The 22,459-nt window shown below is 35.6% G+C and overlaps 1 protein-coding gene across 1 annotated transcript in view; it reads left to right on the forward strand.

Moving 5' to 3' along the window:
* Positions 1 to 22,136, forward strand: part of PPIG (peptidylprolyl isomerase G (cyclophilin G)) — a 42,675-nt gene extending 20,539 nt beyond the window's left edge. Inside the window, exons 7-13 of the mRNA XM_006902121.1 lie at positions 1,474 to 1,503; positions 1,590 to 1,729; positions 14,500 to 14,719; positions 15,454 to 15,621; positions 17,183 to 17,270; positions 20,698 to 20,834; positions 21,026 to 22,136. Coding sequence (XP_006902183.1) covers positions 1,474 to 1,503; positions 1,590 to 1,729; positions 14,500 to 14,719; positions 15,454 to 15,621; positions 17,183 to 17,270; positions 20,698 to 20,834; positions 21,026 to 22,136 — 1,894 coding nt within the window. The remainder of the gene's footprint in view (positions 1 to 1,473; positions 1,504 to 1,589; positions 1,730 to 14,499; positions 14,720 to 15,453; positions 15,622 to 17,182; positions 17,271 to 20,697; positions 20,835 to 21,025) is intronic.
* The last annotated feature ends 323 nt before the right edge of the window (positions 22,137 to 22,459 follow it).

Genomic DNA, 22,459 nt, shown 5'->3' on the forward strand with positions numbered 1-22,459 from the left:
TCAGATCAGATCTGACTGGTACAGGAGGAGATTGTCCCTACTTTCTCGGCAGAGCATCTAGTGGATTCGAACCATGCGTCTCTGGGATTGCAGTGCAGCTTCTTGCCACTAGGCCACTAGAGCTCCCCTTTTCATTGAGATTTTAATGAAATTTATAAAGGACTTGGATTTCCATTCATTCATTTTTGTACATTTTCCTCCCTGTGCCCCCTCTCCCCCAGTTTGCTTCTTCTTTGGGGGGAAAAAAGTTCTTTCCTTGTTAATACAGTCCTCCTGCCCCCAAACCACTTTACTATGCAGCTCTTATTCTGGACTCTTATCATGCCAGTAATACCTAATTATATATTCCTCTTACACAGTTTTTTCCCTTGTCTGTTTCAATGCCATGTACATTATTTATCTTCTGTAAGTTTCTCCCAATGCCCTTGTCAGTCCTGTTTTATAACAGTGGCATTATGCAATATTTGTCTTTTTTGGGACTGAGATATTTCACTCAGCATAATGTCCTCCATGGTCACCCATTTTGCATACTTTTTCATGACATTTTTTCTTTTCAGTGCTGCATAATGCTCCATTGTGTGAATACACCACATCTTCTTTATCCATGTGTTTGTTGGTGGGCACTTGGGTTGTTTCCAGCTCTTTGCTATTGTGAACAAAGCAGCAATAAACATGGGTGTGCATTACAATTGTTTCTTCAATGTGAAGTTTGTGTCAAGGATAATAAGGTTTAAAGGCCTACTGATTTAAGCAATTAATAGAAATAAACCCTTCAGGATAAGAAATTAAATTTTTAAGTCATCTAATAAAGAAGATGGATACATTAGTACTCCACTCTCTTCCATTATTACCATACGCAAGTTGCTAAATCTTGTTTGTAGCCACATCTGTTAGGTTATTCCTAATGGTTCTGAAATCTAGTTTGTTTTTATAAAATGTAAAAATTCCCTAGTTTTGACATTAAGCAATACCTAAAAAAATTTTCATGCATCAGTTTTTGTTCTGGGTCAGTAGAACATGTCTTAGGACCATCCAGATAATGTCAGAGTAACTGTCTAAAATGTTGAGGTTATGATAAATTAAGGTATCTGTCATATAGTAAGTAATACATCTATGAATATTCCACAAGATGCCATTCTTATACAACAAACACAAATTGATGAAAACAATACCAAAATGTCTACCTTAATTAATTTCCAGCTGCAAACCAAATAGATACTACTTTCTTTTCTTTTCTTTTTTTTTTTATATACTACTTTCATAATCAGAGCAAGGTCTTTAAAATATATGTTGAAAACATCTTGTATTCTGCTCAATTTGCAGTTCATATAACATGATTCTTTAAGCTTAAAATAGCATATTATTTCTGTTTGCATCTTTGTTTTCAATGAAGTTATTTTCATTTTAGAGATGCTAACTTTGCTTTTCTCTGTGTGTTTTTTTTTTTTATTCTTCTCTGACAACTTCAAAAAGAACGACTAAACCAACTCCTCACTTAGATGGGTAAATACTATTTATTTTAGAATCAACTTTAAATTGACATTAAAATTGGAGGCCTTTATTTAATTAATTTTACTTGATTCTCATAGACATCATGTTGTTTTTGGGCAAGTTATCTCTGGTCAAGAAGTTGTGAGAGAGATAGAAAACCAGAAAACTGATGCAGCTAGCAAACCCTTTGCTGAGGTACGGATACTCAGTTGTGGAGAGCTAATTCCCAAGTCTAAAGGTAAGACCAAGTACGTATTACTAAAAATTTCTATAAATGCAAAAAAGAAACTAAGCACCATAAGTATTTCTACTACAGCAAATGTAAATATGAAGTTTTTTTTAAATATACATATTTTATGCATAGTTTTAAATGTTTTACCCTACTTGTTACTTAATTTACCATACAGCTACTTTACTTTTCCTTGTCATTAGTTTGCAGTCATTTTTCCCATACTTACATTTTACGTTTTGTACTTTGATCATCATTTTCTGAATGGCAGATTTCTCCTACAGGCTCAGTGGAGTGGAGGGAAGAAGGATGAACACTGAACAGAAACTTGGCAGAATAAATTTTTTCTCTTTCATACATAAATTTTTAGGTTGCAAAGTAGCATGATTAACTATGATACTATTTGAAGTGGTAAGGATTTTGTTTAGATAAGTATTTTAAGTCTTTGTGTTAGCACTAGTGGTAGGGAACCTTGCTGCCAACCCATAAGCACATGGTTTAAATCTACCAGCTGTTTGGTGAGAGATGAGCACTTTCCTCCCCTGTTATTTACTGCCTCTGGAAACTCCATTGGAGGGTGAGCTATGAGTCAGTTTCAACCTGATGGCACCTAACAACAATATTATATGAAATAGGGAGCTCTGGTGGCATAGTCTGTAGGGATTTGTGCAGCAAACTGAAAGCCAGTGCCTCTTTGGTGGTTTGAATGCATCAGCAACTCTTTTGGAGAAATAAGGACAGTCTTCTTCCCTTGCAGTTTACAGCCTCAGAAGACTCCCTGGAATATCAGTTGTGAGTCAGTATGACTCGACGGCAGTGAATGTGTAAAAGTATTATATAAAATAGGTGGTTGTTTCCATGTATTAGGAAGGTTTGGTGGTGTAGTTCCTGGTGAATAAATTTAAGTGTGATCTGTCTCTTCTGGTATAAGTCTCTTCTGGTACTTAGAGTAATCCTATGATTTAATTTTGCCATTTTGCAAATGAAGGTAATTAAGTTTTTTATATCAGGGATCTAGGCTCCATGTGCTGACTCTCCCATTTACTGGTTCCAAACCTACAGCTTTTTTCTTCTGTATGACACTGATAGATTAAATTTTAAGTGCCTTTACCATTCCTTTCAGAATTGCACCATGTAAAACATTTTGTTCTTACCTTTTAGTTAATAATTTGCTCTGTACTATTTAGAAATATGCAGATTGTGGTTAATTTTAATTTCACAAGAACCACATGGTCAGAAAAAATAGAAAATGTTTCTTTTTCTTTATCTCTGTGTTCTACTTTGATCTAATTTTTCTCTGTCATTTCACGTAAAAGCCTTCTGGGTTTATATACAGCAGCTCATAATTAGAATATTTGTGTAACTTCTTGTTATTCGTAAGTATTTTTATTTACAAATAATATTTAATGTGTGCCTTTTATTCTTAAAGATAAAGAATGAGGTATTGTTGAGCATCTTTGACATTCTGTAGAGGCAATCTTTATTTTATTTTTAAAAGTATTATTAAGCAGTCTGTTTAATGATTGCAAATTTTAGATCCTGGAACTGCTGATGAGAATGTTTCAGCTTATAATATTTCTCTGACATCCTTTTGGAAATCTTCATCCTGACAACTATTTTTCCCTTTCATAGTCTTTGAGATCTCTTGTGTTAGTATCTGTTTTCTGTTTTATAAATGTTGAGGATTCTGTTTTACTTGGAAGTTCAAAAGAGCTTTTTGAGGACCCCAGCAACATTAGCAAAGTTCATCAGAGCAGCAAATAACAAATGCTGACAAGGTTGTGGAGAGATTGGACCTCTTAACTTTCTTCTGGAGGGAATGTAGAATTATACAGCCACTATAGAGGGCAGTCTGGCTTTTTCCAAAAAGTTGGAAATAATACCATTTGACCCAACAGTTACACTACTGGGAATATACCCTAAAGAAATCAGGGCCACAGCCACAATTCAGATAGATGTATACACACACTTGTTTATTGTGGCGTTATTCGTAATAGCAAAGATATGGAAGCAACCCAAGTTTCCATCAATAGATTAATTGGATAGAAAAACTATGGTGCATTCACAGAGGAATTTTACACAGCATTGAAAAACAATGAACTTATAAAACATTACACAACATGAGTGAGACTGGAGGACATTAAGCCAAATGAAATATCTCTTTCAGAAAAGGACAAATACTGCATAACACTGCTGTTATAAAATAGGACAGACATGGGAAAGTTGCAGAGAAAATAAGAGTGGATAGATAACACTGCAAAAGAAGAGATGAGAGGAAGAATGGTGCAAAAGGAATATATAATTAGGTATTATATGTATGACAACAAATCTGAAACAGTACATTGTGGAGTGGGTTGAAGGGGAGTGGAAAAAATGTACAATGAATATAAAATATAAATAAAAAATTTTTAAAAAAAGATTGCAAAAACAGTTTTTGTTTTTCAGTCCAGAGACTCCTTAAAGGTTCTTTAAGTACCAAGAGGATAGTATTTGAATATTTTCCTAAAGAAATAATGCTCTTTTTATATTATTATTTACATCGTTAGCTCCAGAATTTTGATGGCCTTGTGATAAGGAATTGCATTGGTAACCTAAAGGCAGGTGGTTCAAATAGACCAACTGCTTCACAGGCAGAAGAGGGGTAGTCCCCTCCCATGTGATTAACTGCCTCTGAAAACCTGCTGTAGGATTAACTGTTGGTCGGTTACAACTCAGCTCAATGGTACACAACAACAACTTAAATCTTTATAATCATTTGGTACTGGAAGAGATAAATGTTAGTTTTACTTACGCCATTATGATCACAAAGTTGTGCTGAAAGTTGATGTAGGATGCATTGGCCCCAGAGAGAGAACATTTGGTTGGGTTTTTATTCTGTGACCCTTGTCTCGATTGTCTTTGTCTACGTACTATTTTGATCCTATTTAAAAAAAAAAAAGAAAGTTGATGTAGGGATCTACCTTGGCCGGGTTTAGGAAGTTGAAGAAAATTTAATCCTTCTGAGCCAGACCTCACCTATCTTATCTCTGAGAGTCTTTCTATATTTGGGAACACACAATTGGGTACCTTTTAACCTCCTACTCCTTTAGTTAACCACTCAGAACATTGTCAGGATGAATTTTTTTGACTATATATATATATAAAAAAATCTTATTTTAGGCAGTTTTGTCTTCTATGCAGTTTTACAAGTTTAAATGTCTCTTTACCAGAATTTTTAGTTGGGAACAGTCAGAAAGCTTAATGGAGCACTGATAGGCTACACCATTTTATTTTCAAACATTATTGAGAGTTTTATACCCCAATTTAAGAAGAAATAAATACAGAATCTTTTTTTTTTCTTCTTCTTCTTCTTTTTTTAAACTTCCTGAAAGAAAACAAAAAGAGTTTTGAAGAAATCTGACTGTCTGGGCCCACCTGTATATGGTCTTGGTGAGTCTGGGCAATCTCCTTGGGCCTTTCTCATTTTACTGTTACAAGATTGGAGATTTTGCTTATTTGTAGCTATTTGAAGTTGTCTGAAGGTTCAGAATTAAGGAGAAGACTCTTCTAGCAAATGTAGAAGAGTGGAAACAATTTAAAAACTGGTTCCCCAATAAAAGTTTAATAAAGAACTGTTCAGGGATAATTTGAGGACAGAATCTAGCTTAATTATGGTACTTACTGATTTTTTAGGAATTTGGCCTTAGGGTCACTGCTACTATAGAATATACAGAATACAAGTACTGAGTTAGGATAACATAATTAGGTGAGAAGATATGTTACCTCTCCATGGTAGGATATGAATTGTTTAGTGGAAGCAGTATCTGGTGCCATCTTAAGCTCAAGAGAAAATTAGTGGGAACTTCACAGGTGCCTTTTTGTGGTGGTAACAGGCCATTTCAGTACCCTAATTCTGGAAATAGAAGTCTGTGCAGCCAGGCGCTTTTATTGTAAAGTAGTAAGGTGTTCGACCAGTGATAGGAAAATGCATACATAAGATCTATTTCAGGCCTTTTTTTCCTGTCATGTCTAGAAATTTCCATCTGATTCAAGGTTGGGGGTTTTCTTATTATTTTTAATGAAAATGTACAGAGACTTTGGATTTCCATTCATTCATAGTTGCACTTTTCTCCCTGCCCACCCCCACTACACTCTTCTCTTTGAAAAGTAAAAGAAAACTCCTCCCCCCAGGTCCACTCCACTTATGCAGCCTTCGTTCTGTACTTCTGTCATGACAATAATACCCAATCACATGACCCTTTTAGATTCAAGGTTTTAAGTGAGAGTCTTACTATAAAGGTTATTTTTAAAAAACCACAAAACTCAAGCTCCTTGTGGTCAAGTTGGTTCTGACTATTGTTGACTGTCCATCGAGGGGTCTGAGGCTGTAAATTTGAACATGAGGAAACTATACATCTTTCTCTTGGAGGGACTGATAGATTAAAAATGCTGATAACATGTGGCCTTTGGTTTAGCAGCATAACTTGCTACAGACTAAGCCACCACTACTTTACAGACCTCCATAAGTAAGGCAGCATTTTTTTTTATCTTGGGTTTTTACAAGTATAAAATTTGTTTTCTTTTTATTCTGGTATCTACTAGTAAGTTTACTACTTTATTTTCGTTGTGTTTGTTTAAATCAATGAAGATGTTTAGGACATTCTTTTATGTAGTGAAAAGCAAACTAAAGTCTAAGTAACAAGAAATAGCACCAAAATTGTACAGTTAATTTCCTTTCAGTTGTTTATTACTCTTAAATTATATTGTGGATTTTTGCTTAAGGTACTTAGAAACGTGGCTTAAATATACTTTAAAACAGATTTTGAGAAAAAGGTTAGAAGAGTAGTAGGATAGGTATATTTTCCCCTCTGCCTTTTACAAAACGAGGTGGAAACAATTTTGTCATACTTAAAATGTATAAAAATATTTCTAGTTTAATATATACATTTTGTTCAAATATACATTAGGAAATGTGACAGGAGGGTTGTTGTTGTTGTTATGTGCCATCGAGTCATTTGCGACTCATAGCGACCCTATGTATAACAGCCCTAAACTCTGCTCTGTCCTGTGCCAATCGCACTGTCTCTGATACACCCATCCCGATTATCCCAGTCACTGAATCAATCCACCTCATAGAGGGCCTTCCCCTCCTGCGCTGTCCCTCCACCCTCCCAAGCATGATGTCCTTCTCCAAGGACCGGTCTCTCCTCACAACATGTCCAAAGTATGTTAGACGGAGCCTCAGAATCCTTGTCTCCAAGGAGCCACCCGGTTTAACCCTTTCCAGGACGAATCTGTTTGTTTTCCTAGCAGTCCATGGTATTCTCAATACTCTTCTCCAGCACCACAGCTCAAAGGCATCAATTCTCCTTCTATCCTCCTTGGTCATTGTCCAACTCTCTGATGCATAACAAGTGATTGCAAAAACCATGGCCTGTATCAGGTGGATCTTAGTCTCCTGAGAGACACCGTTGCTCTTGAGTATTTTGGAGAGGTCCCTAAGCACAGACTTGCCCATCGCAATACGTTTTTTTTATTTCCTGGCTACTGGTGCCTAATCACTATTTTTTTTTCAGCCTATTTTTTCTGATACTCAGATTAAATAATTTCTATTGATCTGACTTCAAATGCACAGATTCTTTACTGTGCAGCACCACCATTATGTGCTCACTGTGAATCTATGAGTTTATAGTTACTGTATTTTTCAGTATCAGTTTGGTTCTTCTTTGTATCTTCTGTTTTTGTGCTAAGATTTTACTTTTTTAGTTTATTTCCATGAGTGTTTATAGCCACTGGTTAAAGCATGTTTATAATAGTTTTTTTAAAATGCTTTTAATTCCAATATCTGAGTCTTATAATGAAGCATGTTTTGATTATTTTCTTAAGTTGTGATTTTCTTTATTCTTAGATCAATGAGTGATCTTTTTGGGTGTTTGTGGGTTGGTGTTTTTTTTTTTTTCCTTGTTGCCTAGATATTTGGGGTATTGCTTCACCAGACGCGATTTTATTTTAATTTTCTAATTTTGACAGGCAGTCTTTCTGTTTAAGGTCATTATGTCCTAGTCTACTTTTGTAGGCTGTGGTTCCAGTGATAATTTCCTTTTCAGAGCCTTTGTAGTGTGTACTACCTGTTTAAAAAGTTGAGTGCTAGTTAGGTAGGGTAGTTTTGTTTTGCTTGCATTATATGTAGTCTCAGAGGGTACCATTTATTTGGTTGCTCATACTCATTAATTTTTCCTCTATAGGTTTTTAAATAGTTTGACCTCTACTGTGCCCACTTTTCCTTATATGTTTCAGGATTTTAGCTTAGTATATGTAATAAAGGAGCCCTGATGTTGAAGTGGTTAAGACACTTGTTTGCTAACCTCAAAGTGGTTCAAACTCACCAACTGGCCCATGGAATAAGGAGTAGTAGGCAGTCTGCTTCTATAAAGATGTATAGCCTTGGAAACTCTGGGGTAGGCTTTGGTCCTGTAGGGTCAATATGTATTGGAATTGACTCAGATGAGTTGAGCAGCATTCATTCTGTCTCATTAGCAACAATTGTCTTAGAATCAAATTTATAATTAATTCATGAGGCAAAACATGTGTTTGTCCAGCACAAATTTACTTCTATTAAAGAATGATAGATGATAAAAAAGGCAACAATATCACAAGCTTGTATAGCAGCAACACAATGGAGATCTCATGATTTTATCGTAGATACCCCACATTTGTCGTAGATACCTCACACTTCGTATGTACATAGTCCTGAGGAACATGACTGGGTCGGAAGAACTGCGTCAGTGTAGAAAAAACATTACTTCTGGGAACCTGTGAGCTTTGCTACCTTGTTCTTTAATGCAACAACCTCTTATCAGTACAGAGTAAACCGTTTTGGCAGTGAGCCACAGGCCCTTAGTCAGTTATGTGGTAAATTCTGAGTTAAAAATTCAAGGAAGAATTGGCAAAGAGTCAAATAGAGTCAGAGCTATCAGCCTTTCAAGTAATGTCTGGACTGCCAACACCCTGACATTTCTTTTCCTTGGCTTCCTTGATTTTTTTCCCCCTTTTTAATAATAGAAAATGGTATAGTGACTACTCATTAAATCCATATTTGTTCCCATTCCAAATAAATGTGTACAACAGAATGCAGAAATTACCTCAAAATACAACACTGAAGTAAAATCTTGCTGAAAATTGTCCAAAAATAACTGGGTTAGTACATTGGCAGGAAGCTGCCAAAAATTCAAGCTGGACAGAGAAGAGGCTATGGAACAAGGAATATCATTACTGATGTTAGATGGATCTTGGCTGAAAGAGGTTTACTTGAGTTTTATTGACCATGCAAAGGCATTTGATGAGTGGAACATAACAAAAAAAAAAGAATGGGAATTCCAGGACAATTAATTGTGCTAATGCAAAACCTTTTCATAGACTAGGAAGCAGTAATTTGAACACAACAAGGGGCTACTGCATGATTTAAAATCAGGAAAGCTTTGTGTCAGAGTTCTATGTTTTCTTCACATCTATTCATTATGTATGCTGATAATTCAAGAAAGTTGCCTGTATTAAAAAGAATGTGGCATCTGAATTGAAAGAAAACTCAGGGACAACCTCATGTTATGTGGATGACAGCCTTGTTTGTAGAAAATGAAGAAGACTTGAAGCATTTACTGAAACATCTTAAACTACAGTCTCATTATAGATTACATTGCAACATCAAGAAAACAAAAATCTTCTTAACAGGACCAGTGGACAATATGATAATAGATGGATAAAAGATTGAAGTTGTCAAAGACTTTATTTTACTTGTGTACATAATCAACACTTACAAGTGACTCAGCCAAGAAATCAAAGTATGTATTGCATTAGGAAAAATCTGCTATCCGGGACCTCTCCAAAATGCTTAAGGGTAGTGATGTCAGTTTAAAAACAGAGGTGTTCCTGTTGTGATATTTTCACTTGCTTCTTACACTTCTGAAAGTTGAACAATGACCAAGAATGACAGAAGAATTAATACCTTATGGTGTGGGAGAAGAATACAGAAAATCCCCCAGACTGCCAAAAGAACAAACAAGTCTACCTGGAGAAAGTACAATCAGGATACTCCATAAAGGCAAGAATGGTGAAACTTTATCATAGGTACTTGAGCATGTTGTCAGGAAGTACCAGTCTCTGTAAAAAGACATTATTCTTGGAAAAGTGGAGAGTCAGCAAGAGGAGGGGAAGACAACCATAGAGATGGAGTGGCACAGTGACCGCACCGCAACAATGCACTTGAGCATGGTGGAGATTGTGAGGATCACACAGGCTCAGGTCTGTTTTGTTTTTTTTTTCCTCAGGTCTGTTTTTATGAGGTCAGTATGAATGGTAGTTGACCCAATGACCCCAAACAACGGTGTGTTCATTACCAAGTGTCAGCAACTCATGACCACTCTTACTTCACCTAACATTCCCCATTCATAGTCTATTTTGAAGCAAATCTCAGGTATTTTGTTTTGTTTTTTAATTTTAATAATTTTAACGAACATTTACAGAGATTTTGGGTTTCCATTTATTCATTGTTGCACTTTTCTCCCTACCCTGCCCCCCCTTTGCTCCTCTCTTTGAAAAGTAAAAGAAAAATTCTTATTTAGTATACAGTCCCCCCCCACCCCTCCCACTGCCCGAAGTACACTCCACTATGCAACCTTAATTCTGGACTCTTGTGATAACCATAATACTCTATCATATATCGCTTTTAAATTATTCTCTCCCTCATTTGTTCCAATGCAGTCAGTATACATAATTTATCCAGTTTTTCTCAGTCTTATCCCAACTCTGGTATCAGTCCCATTTTACAACAGTGGCACCATGCAGTATTTGTCCTTTTGTGACTGAGATATTTCACTTAGCATAATGTCTTCAAAGGTCACCCATTTTGCATAATATTGCATGAGTTTCTTGGTTTTCAATGCAGCGTAGTATTCCATTGTGTGAACATACCACAGCTTCTCTATCCATTCATTTGTTGATGGGCACCTGGGTTGTTTCCAACTCCTTGTTATTGTGAACAAAGCTGCAGTAAACATGGGTGTGCATATATCTACTTGGATGTCAGTTATAGTCTCTTTGGGGTATATTCCCAGTAGTGGAATTGCTGGGTCAAATGGTATCTCTATTTGCAACTTTTTGAGAAAGCACCATACCTCCTTCCACAGTGGTTGCATCATTTTACACTCCCGCCAACAGTGAATAGGCTTCCAGTTTCTCTACAACCTCGCCAGCATTTGTTGCTTGCTATTCTGTTAAATTTTGCTATTCTGACTGGGATGAAATGATATAGTAGTTCTGATTTGCATCTCTTTTAGAGCTAGGGATTTTGAACATTTCATGTGCTTGTTGGCCATCTGAATGTCTTCTTTGGTGAAGTGTCTGTTCATATTCTGTGCCCATTTTTCAAATGGATTATTTACCTTTATCTTGTTGTGGTGCTCAAGTATTTTATAAATTCTAGATATAATTCCCTTATCTGACATGTCATTACCAAATACTTTTTCCCAGTCTGAAGTTTCCCTTTTTACCCTGCTGGAGGAGTTTTTGGATGTGCATAGGGATTCGATTCTTAGAAGGTCCCATTCATCTATTTTATCTTCTCCTGGTTGTAGATATTTCAGGATACTTGGAAGACTGTTTATGTTGTGTATTAGGACTTCTAGAGTTCTTCCAAGTTTTTCTTTAATGAAGCTTATAGTCCTTGGTTTTGGTCCTAGATCCATGATCCACCTTGAGTTGGTTTTTGTATATGGAGTGAGGTGTCGATCTTGCTTGAGTTTTCTGCAGATATTTTTCCAATTTTGCCAGCACCATTTGTTAAAAATGCTGTCGTTTCCCCACTTAACTGATTTCATCTCCTTGTCAAAAATCGGCGCCATATGTAGATGGGCTGATATCCGGGTTCTCAATTCTATTCCATTGATCTGTGTGTCTGTCATTGTACCAGTACCATGCTGTCTTAACCACCACGGCAGTGTAGTAGAATTTGAAATCAGGGAGTGAGATGTTTCCTACCTTTTTTCTATTTTTAAGGAGTGCTTTGCTTATTCGGGGCCTCTTTCCATTCCAAATGAAACTGGAGATTACCTTTTCCATCTCCTTGAAGAATGGGATTGGTATTTTTATTCGGATTGTGTTGAACATATAAATTGCCTTTGGTAGTATTGCCATTTTCACAATATTGAGTCTTCCTATGCATGAGCAAGGGATATTCTTCCACTTCTCCAGGTCTTTTTGTTTCTTGTAGTAATGTTTTGTAATTTTCTTTGAATAGATCCTTTGTGCTTCTGGTGAGATTTTCTCCCAAGTATTTAATCTTGTAATTCGCTATTGTGAAGGGTATTGTTTTTCTTAGTTCAGGCTCTGTATTCTCTCGTATCCTGCTATTTTGTTGAGTTGGTCAACTATGTTCAATAGTTTTCTTGCTGAGTCTTTAGGGTTTTCTAGGTATACTATCATATCATCTGCATAGAGAGATAATTTTACCTCCTCTTTGTCAATTTGGATACCTCTTATTTCCTTCTCTTGTCTTATTGCTATTGCTAAGACTTCCAATACAATATTGAATAAGAGAAGTGAGAGTGGGCATCCTTGCTCAGTTCCTGTTCTTAAAGGGAATGCCTTTAACCTCTCTCCATTGAGAATGATGTTGGCTCTCAGGTTTGTATAAATACTTTTTACTATGTTGAAGAACTTCCCCTCTAATCCTATTTTGTTGCGTGTTTTGGTCATGAAAGGGTGTTGTACTTTGTCAAAGGCCTTTTCTGCATCAATTGATAGGATCATGTGGTTCTAGGTATAATGTTTTATCCAAAAGCATTTCCTTATTTCTTAAAGATGATTCCTTTTAAAAATAACACTATAACCATGTATTTACATATACAGATATATTCATAAATGGGAAGATTGTGCCAGTAATTTCAAGCCAATCCCAACAAATTTGGTCATGGCCTACAGCATGAAATTAGAGTAAATCTGAATTTGTGAAATTGTGGGTGTGCTAAAATGAAAAAAGTTAGGGGAGCTCTGGTGGCCTAGTGGTGAGGAGCTGCAACTACAATCCCAGAGGCGCACGGTTCGAATCCACCAGATGTTCTTCCGGGGAAGGAGGGACAATCTCCTCCTGTACCAGTCAGATCTGATTTGACGGTACACTCACACAAAAATAATAAAATGAAAAAAGTTGTGAGTCAGAGCCCTTGGAATGGGAATGTTGGTGGAGGCATAGTGACCATTTTTAAGCTTTGAGACAGAAGATGTAATTAATACCAGGGTCATGAAGAATGACATTCACAATGACCACTGGCTGTGGTCTTTCAACAAGGCACTATTATCTTCAGTTTTGTTGGCCCATTCTTTTTCCTGTGTAATTAATGTTTCAGTGTACCTGCATTTTACAGATGTGTATCTATTCCTGTTTGCTTTATCAGTCATGACTGAATCAGGAGAACCTGTATGAAGTCCTGAGATTTGGGGGGCGGGGGGTTCAGTTGATCCACTGTTTTCTATGTTTCCTTGAAATTTGTTGAGTAAGTCTAGGTAATTTTTTTGAATTGTTGCTCTTTAATTGTACTAATTTGTCTTTACTAATTGTATTCTTATATACTGTTTTCTCTGTTTCTGCCTCTAATATTTATAGTTAAATACAGAAAATGAATATAATTTTATTTATTTATTTATTTCAAAATTTCTCTTGATAGGAGCATGAGTTACAAAGGACAGGTTGTTCCTGTGTTCTGTAGCAGTCATTGGGGTCAGTGCCTCATTAAAAGTGGAAAATGATGATGTTCTAATGATAATTCTGTATATTCCTGAAATACTTCTTTATAATGAACATCTTTCTTTTCCTTTACTAATTTTGGTTAGCAAGTAGCACACATTGTATAGTAAAGGCAGAATTAATACTTTATAATTCATTTATCAATACCAGTATAACTGATTCTTTAAATGTACGTAATGTTTCCAGTAGTAATTATCATTTATCAGTGATAGACTCTTGTCCTACCTTTGGCCTGAGTTATTCTCTGTTTGTATTTGACTATCTTTACATAAATCATTTTATCGTACAGCACTCTTAATTCCTGTTTTATTAAACCTGGTTAGATTTTTTTTTTATTTTCTGTAATTTCTTAGTCATTAAAGTATTCAACTTTCGATCCCCTTTTAAAATTACTACTTTCCTAACTCAAAGGAAATGTCATTGAAATAATTTTTGTGGAGATCCTTAAAATAGCTATTTACTGTTGGCAAGTGACTTCTGTCATAAGTTGGCTCTTCAATTAAAGCTAAATTTTTAATCGTTAGAGGAATAAAAACATACTCTTACCAATAGAATAATCTTTTCATGTTCATGCAGAGTACCTTTCCTTTTATTTTCCCTGCCCAATTCTACCTCTAGTCGTAATAATAAGAGAAATAGTAAAAAAACTATAGAATTTAGAATTTGCAATTCTTAAATATTACTTATGTCTCTTTTTAAAATTGTGCTATTCTAATGTTTCTTAGATATATTTTAGCATTTTAGAGTCAGTTACTACTTTTCAGATTTTCTTGGTTTAATAATCCCCTGTAATCTATATATTTGGACACCTGGATTCTAATCCTGAATATTGATCCTATTATAGACCATTTTTTCCATGTACTCTGCAGTTCAGAGAGCTGGGTGAGCTAAAATTTAAATTCTGACATGTTTAATTAATGGCAATCTGCAGAAACTTTAAAGTTCCACTTAAGAAGCTTAACTAAAAAATGCTGACCAAAAAATTTTTCCCCCCCGATTTAAGCTAAGAAAGAAGAAAAGAAAAGGCATAAGTCATCATCTTCCTCATCTTCATCCTCATCTTCCAGTGATTCAGATAGCTCAAGTGATTCTCAGTCCTCTTCTGATTCTTCTGATTCTGAAAGTGCTTCTGAAGAAAAATCAAAAAAAAGAAAAAAGAAACATAGAAAAAATTCACGAAAACACAAGAAAGAAAAGAAGAAGCGGAAGAAAAGCAAGAAAAGGTCTTGGTCTTTTACTTCTACAGTGCTAGCTTTGTAGTCTAATCCCTTTTTGTTTCTATATAAATCTACTAGGCTCTTAATGTGGAACATTAAAATAGTAAGAAATACTTGATAGACCATTTTAATACTTCACAGTGTATAGTTTTAAATATTAATTCATTAATTTACATCACTCCTTGTCTGTGCATTCAAAGTAGACTATACATCTAGATTTGTACACTTTATGAGATTATTAATAAGAATTGTAAGAAACCAATAGTTAATATTTCTTGTGGTAGTCCTTTTTGCATTTTTCTTTTCTCTCCTTTTTTTATATGATAGTGGTAGTCAAAACCATTAATGTCAGAGTATTTACTTTGTTCCCATTTTTATTTTCATTTTCTGTGTCTGTACTAAAATTTAAAATTGCCTTTATCTGCCTGCTACCCCAAAACTAACTAATTTCTTTAGTTACACAGTTTAAAATATTTTTGTTTTATCAGAGTTTTTTAGCCATAGAGTTTTAAAATTTTAAAGGGGAAAAAATTGCTAAGAGTATTAACTCCTACCCCCCTTTTAGTTAGTTACTTTGTAAGAGAAATAGAGAAAAATTTTCCCCATATGATAGTATCTGTTTAGGGACAAAAAGGGGCTTATGTTTTGGTATCTTATTATGGAAAAAAATAACAGCAATTAAAAATAAGAGGTACTTGTTAGTTAACTATATCTTATTTCATGTGTTTCTGTCTGTTAAGTGCATCTAGTGAAAGCGAGGCGGAAAATATTGAAGCACAACCCCAATCTACTGTGCGTCCAGAAGAGATTCCTCCTATACCTGAAAATAGGTTCCTAATGAGAAAAAGTCCTCCTAAAGTTGATGAAAAAGAAAGGAAAACCAGAGAACGAGAGCGAGACAGAGAATGGTACGTGAATGTAGATACTTTTTAGAATACTCTATAGTCTTTAATAATAAATTTTATTTTTTTTATGATTTTTACATATTCTGTATAGAAGTTAATTGATCATTTCTCAAGATTGAACTATTTTCCTTTTAATGGAGTGTTACAAGGGAAAGTTCCTTCTTGGAAAACATGGAATAATTCCAAACCAATTCCATTTAAAATGAGTTCATGTTGTATTATATCATTTTGTGAATTGTCATTTGTGGGAACTTTCAGCAAGTACCCACTTTAATTGTTTAGTTTGTCTCATAGGAGAAATGTCATTTTCCTTACCTGATTTTCAGTATTATGATTATGATAATTATTGTCGTATTCAGGTGCTTGCTTTGATTATTCTATTGGTTCTTTAAAGAGTCACTTTGCTAATGCTGGCCAAAAACAGCAAAAAGCAAAGGGAAACTTTTTATTTACTTTAGATTATGTGGCTATATAGTGCAGGCTCATTGCCTTAGCTTGCAACCATGGGGCAGAGTTAGGATTTTCAAGGGTGTAATCTTTGTAGAAGGAGACTCTGCCACATCTGCTGGTAGATTTATACCATCAGCATTTCTATTCACGGCTGTCTGTGCCACCAGGCCTTCTGGTTGTAGCATACTGGTGATTGTAAATTATGTTCCTATGGTTTTACAATACAGTAAAATTATTAAAATAAGATTTGTTTAGGGTTTTGAATTGGATTTCTTTTTCTGCTAGTCTTAGGATAAGATATTCCTAAAGAACATGATAGTAAAAGTGGAATGAGTGAGCTCCTTTAAAATTATTTTTTCAAAGACTTATATAGTTTCAGTTAATTTGCTATTAAAAATTAGCTGTTCTTTGAAAATAAAGTTTCACTTTTTTTACATAAACCATGATATAAACTTTTTCAAACCAGTTTATATTCTATTTTACATTAGTTAACATTTCTTCATAGTCTGTATCACTAATGGAAAAACTGCTTATAGGATCATAAGGTTCTCTGAAACAAAATCATACTATAATTATTCTCTTAGAAATATTTGAGACTTCCCACCATAAGTGTTTATGTATTGATTTGTTTTAAATAACTTAATCTTTTTTGTTGTTATTATTTTTGTGTGAGTGTACCGTCAAATCAGATCTGACTGGTACAGGAGGAGACTGCCCCTCCTTCCCCGGCAGAGCATCTGGTGGATTCAAACTGTGCGCCTCTGGGATTGTAGTTGCAGCTCCTTGCCACTAGGCCAGCAGAGCTCCCCTTAAATAACTTAATCTTAAGGATCAATTTTAGTAATGATTCTCAACAGAGAACTCTTGGCCTTTGGGGGCCTTCATTTTTACACAACTTAAGACTTTTAGGACATCTTACTTTTGGGAGACAACGCACCAGTAACAACCCTTAGACAGCTAAAAATACTTTCCCCAGACATTTACTGAGATTGATAACTGCTTCTGGTTGAAAACCATTCACTATATACAGGGTGTAAAGTTAAATAATTCAGGTCAGTAATAAGATTCGTTTTTAATGTTATAATGTTCTAATTTGCCTTTTGTGTCCTTTTAGTAACCCACCCAACTCCCAGCCTGCTTCGTATCAGAGGCGACTTTTAGTTACACGGTCTGGCAGGAAAATTAAAGGAAGAGGACCAAGGGTAGGTGCTGTTTTCCCCTTCAGAAATACTGCTGTCTGTCTCCCTTAAATAATATTAGAGTGGGCCTTTAAAGTGTTATTTTATTGTATAAGTAACTAAAATTTAGACAAGATGTGGCTATTGAATACATGTTTCCCTTTTCATAGAAAATATTGGATACTGTATACACTTGTTATAGTATGTGGAATATTTGATTCTCTGGACTGAATTCTCTTCATCAGAATTTAAATATCTTGTGTTTAGAAATTTGACTATACTTACTACTTCTCTTAAAATTCATTCCTCAACTGTTTTACTTGTGAGATTTTCTTGTACTCTTTGTCTGCACTGAAGTCTTACTAGGTAAGCATTTCACTGCATAAGGGGCATTTCGTACTTAACGTATGCAAAGCTGAGTATAAACCTTTGCTCTTCAGACCTGACCCTCCTTTGTATTTCTTGTCTCCATGATGGGCACTACTGTCTGCCCTTACTTAAACCCATAGCCCAAGGATCATTTTGATTCTGTCCTTTTTTTTCCATACCATTTATTTTGAAAAACATTTATTATACCGAGATTTGTACATCATACTATTTTAAAAAAAGGTTTCATACCATATTTTGTCTTGCCATCTCCCAAGTCCTGTCCATTCTACCTCCTAAATATTCTAAATTTCTTTCTTCTGTCAGTATTCATTCTCCATCTTAATTCCATTCATCATCATTTATCACCTGACATTAGTATGATTTTTTCTAATATTGGTGTCATGGAAATTTTTAAGTTTTCTCAATACGATTTTCAAAAGAAAATCTGAGAGATGCCTAAAACACAAGGATAGAATAGACAAGTGCACAATCCATTAGCTGTGAAAACAGACATCAAAGCATGCATGTAGTTTAGAAGATTCCACTGTACAATAATGAGAGAAAGTGAGAAAAACAAATAATGGGATGCTAGTTTGGGAAGCTCTGGTGGCCTACTGGTAAAGTGCTATGCTGCAATTTCCAAGCTAACTGGTTCAAATCTACCAGCTGCTCTGTGTGAGGATGGGAAGTCTTCTCTTGTGCAGTTTATTGCCTCTGAAAACACACTGGGAGATCAGCTATGAATCAGTTCTGACTAGATGGCACACAAGAACAACAACAGTTTGAAAATCATTTTCAGGATCCCTCATGTCTTAAAACTCATGAATTATACTTCATGTGATCCTTTCTTTAACTAGTAACCAGAAGGATTGCTTAAAAATAAAAATGTGATTATGTTACTTCTTTGTATTGATCTTAGACTGCATAGAAAGTTCTTGCATGGTATATAAACTGAAAACTGAGGCAGTCTCTTTATTTGTTGTCTCACCTTTGCTGTCTCATTGCGGACCCTCTCTTGGCTTTAAATCACACAGATTGCCTAGTCTATCTCTCTCAGAGGTGCTCTGGATTCAGATTGCCAGAGAGATGATTGCAGTGCAACTTCCTATGAACTACACTACACTATCAGTGCTCCCCTATGGCATATGTTGTTCTTAGGTGCTATCAACTTGAGTACTACCCATAGTGACCTTGTGTACAACAAAGCTGAACCCTGTCCTATACTGTGCCATCCTTACACTTCCTGGCACACTAGAGACCATTGTGGCAGTTACTGTGTCAGTCGAAGTGGTTAAGGGTCTTCCTGTCCTTTGCCGCCCCTCTGCCTTTCTAAGCATGATGTTCTTCTCCAGGGAATAGCCTTTCCTAGCAACAGGCCCATAGTGTGTGAGGTGACACTTTTAACATATTTGCCTCCAAGGAGCACTGTGGCTGCACTTCCTCCCAAACATGGCTGTTTATTCTTGTGGCAATCCATGGGATGCTCAGTACTCTATGGCATAAAAGATCTCCCAAAATTTAGTCCAGTAGTATCTGATAAAGCCTTTCCCTTACAGATTTTAGTTTATCAGTAGAGCAGAGATAACATGGAAATGCCCGCGTCTGACCTCTGCTAGCTCCACGAAAGTAAATCATTTCCTTCAACATCCACAGCATAAAACTAATCCCTACAAGGTCCCTCACTCTGACTTCTAATCACTTGGTCTGAAATTTGTTGCAAATGACCACACAAACCTTATAGAATCTCATTTTATTCACAGTTGTGGAGTTTATTCGGCAATCAGGTTATTGTGGGAGTGCAATGAATATCCACAATGAAAGTCCAAGTTCAATAAATAGAAGTTGCAAGCCAGGTTAACAGCAGGATATACAGACCCTATCTCAGTTCATACAGTTTTTCTATTAGCAACAAGATTCAGTGCCTCAATTAATCCAAGCAACTTCTCAGTCAACAGAAAGAGAAGGCTCTGAAGGATGCCTTCTCTGCTTTTCTGATGTTGAGGTTCCTGTCTTAAGGGCTTTGGCCCTGACTCCATCTGCCTCCGTCAGGCTACACCTTGCCAGAGTCTCAGTACAGTCTGGTTAGCTCTCTAACAGCTATTGAGGGTGCTGATGAGTGGCAAACCACGTGTCCACAGTTGAGGCATCTAGAGACCACATCTCCAGGGAAGTGTAAGGCATAGGTAGAAAAGCCATTTTCACGTCTGAACAGTGCATAGCTTTAGCCTTACTTATCTGTCAGTTGATTATTTCTAAAAGAGTATGTTCGTTCATTCCTTCCTGTTCTTTGCTTTTCAAACATGATATTCCTCAAATACATTTTCTCTTCCATTTATCTTTGCCTTTCACTAACTTACAAACTTCTATTCTCAGTTTGTAATTATCACTTAGGTATTAACACTTAGGTGTTCACACTCTTCCATACTAAATCAAATATAGTGAGGATGGAAAGGTTCATAGGGTTGTTATGAGTAATAGTCAAAATTCAACACCTAACAACCAATTAGATATATATTTCTTAAATTTTCTCTGAGCACCCTTACTTTTCCACTTATACATATTCTAATTATAGCTACATGTATATTTACTGTATGTAATTTTTGTGTGCATCCTGTTAGAAACACATTTCAATGGAGAAAAATCTGCTGTGTTCACTAATGTTTCCTTCAGAATGTAGTAGATTGATCTGCATCCTAAAGGCTAAATAAGTATTTGTTGAGTATGTGAACATTTGTGTATTTGATAAATCTTAAAAACACTCAATCCACAGACACCTAATTTGGAACTTGGCAACAGATAAGAGGTCTTGCCACACCACTTGCAACTCTTTCAGAGCTATAGTTGAAGGAAATGATCTCACAAAAGACTATTCTTTAGAAGATTCTTTGTATTTGGAACTTGAAAAATGACTAAATTTTCTCCAACTTACTCATATGCTATATAAAAATTGAGGATTTTATAGAGTAGAAATACATGTAAAAAATACTATTTGAACCTAGAAATCTCATTTACTAAGGATAACATTTTAGCTAGTGTTGCATTGCTTTTGTATTTTAATATTTTCCCCCTTTTATTCTTTAAGCGTTACCGAACTCCTTCCAGATCCAGATCAAGGGATCGGTTCAGACGCAGTGAGACTCCTCCACATTGGAGGCAAGAGATGCAGAGAGCTCAAAGAATGAGAGTGTCAAGTGGTGAAAGATGGATCAAAGGGGATAAGTAAGATTTAATTGTGTTATTTCAAATGCATGGAACAATTTTCTATACTATTGTACAAAAGGTTACTGATAGCCATAGTACTACTAGTGTCTGAATGCTGTCAGATAAAATACCATTTTATCTAATAATGTACACCTTTCATTGCTATAAGATTTTCTAAATTATTCTCTTTATTTTTAAATTATTTTTAGGAGTGAGTTAAATGAAATAAAAGAAAATCAAAGAAGCCCAGTTAGAGTCAAAGAGAGAAAAATAACCGATCATAGACATGCGTCTGAGAGTCCAAACAGAAAAAGCGAAAAGGAAAAGAAAGTTAAAGATCATAAGTCTAGTAGCAAAGACAGAGACATCAGAAGAAATTCAGAAAAGGATGATAAATATAATAAAAACAAAGTGAAGAAAAGAATGAAATCTAAAAGTAGGAGCAAGGAGAAATCCAAGAGTAAGGAAAGAGATTCAAAGCACAATAGACACGAAGAAAAGAGAGGAAGATCAAGAAGCAAAGAAAGGGATCATGAGATTGTTAAAGAAAAGGAGAAGAAGTCTGATTCTAAAGGAAAAGATCAGGAAAGGAGTAGAAGTAAAGAAAAGTCAAAACAGGGCGAATCAAAAAGTAATGAGCATGATCATAATAAAAGTAAAGAAAAGGAAAGACATGCACAGTCCAGGAGTAGAGAGCGGGATATCACCAAAAGCAAACACAGTTACAATAGTAGGACAAGAGAACGAAGCAGAAGTAGGGATAGGGGCAGAAGAGCTCGATCCAGAAGTCAAGACAGAGATCGCAGCCGAAGCAAGGAGTACCACAGATACAGAGAACGGGAGTACAGGCGGAGAGGAAGGTCACGCAGCAGAGAAAGAAGGACAACACCAGGAAGATCAAGAAGTAAAGACAGAAGGAGACGGAGGAGGGATTCGCGAAGCTCAGAGAGAGAAGAAAGTCAAAGCAGAAATAGAGAGAGATACAGGAACCAAGAAAGTAAGAGTTCACACAGAAGAGAAAATTCAGAGAGTGAAAAAAGAATGTACTCTAAAAGCCGTGATCATAACGGCTCAACTAATAGTAGAGAAAAAAAGCCTGATAGAGATCAAAGTCCATCCTCAAAAACAAAACAGAGCAGTAAGGACAATGAATTAAAGGCTTCCACATTGAAAACCAAGGAGAATGAGAAGACCAGATCTTCAGTGGAAAAAGAAGTGAACCAAAAATCAAAGGGTCAAGAAAATGACCACATACATGACAAAAATAAAAAATTTGATCATGAATCAAGCCCTGGAACAGATGAAGACAAAAGTGGATGAGTAAGTTCTATAAACTTACATGCTGTCTCAAATTTTAAGTTTTAGAGACTGACTGATGAAGCTCCTCTATGTTGTTTTCTTCATTGTTTTCTGTTTGTTTTTTCTTTTTTAAAAATGTGTACTTCATTTAGTTGATCTTTTGATAATCTGCAACCTGGATAATTTGTACTGCTAAAGTTTTAATAAACTTGAAATGAGAAAAACACTTTGGTGTAATACTGTGTGCTGTGTTTGACTTTCATGTATGCATTTTTGTGTTGCAACAATCAAGCAGTAAGTAGCAAATACACTCTACAACATTGTGATTTGCTTAGAGACAAACA

The sequence above is a fragment of the Elephantulus edwardii genome, unplaced genomic scaffold (genome assembly GCF_000299155.1).
Source record: "Elephantulus edwardii isolate Elephantulus edwardi_28Jun2011 unplaced genomic scaffold, EleEdw1.0 scaffold00369, whole genome shotgun sequence".
Taxonomy (NCBI): domain Eukaryota; kingdom Metazoa; phylum Chordata; class Mammalia; order Macroscelidea; family Macroscelididae; genus Elephantulus; species Elephantulus edwardii.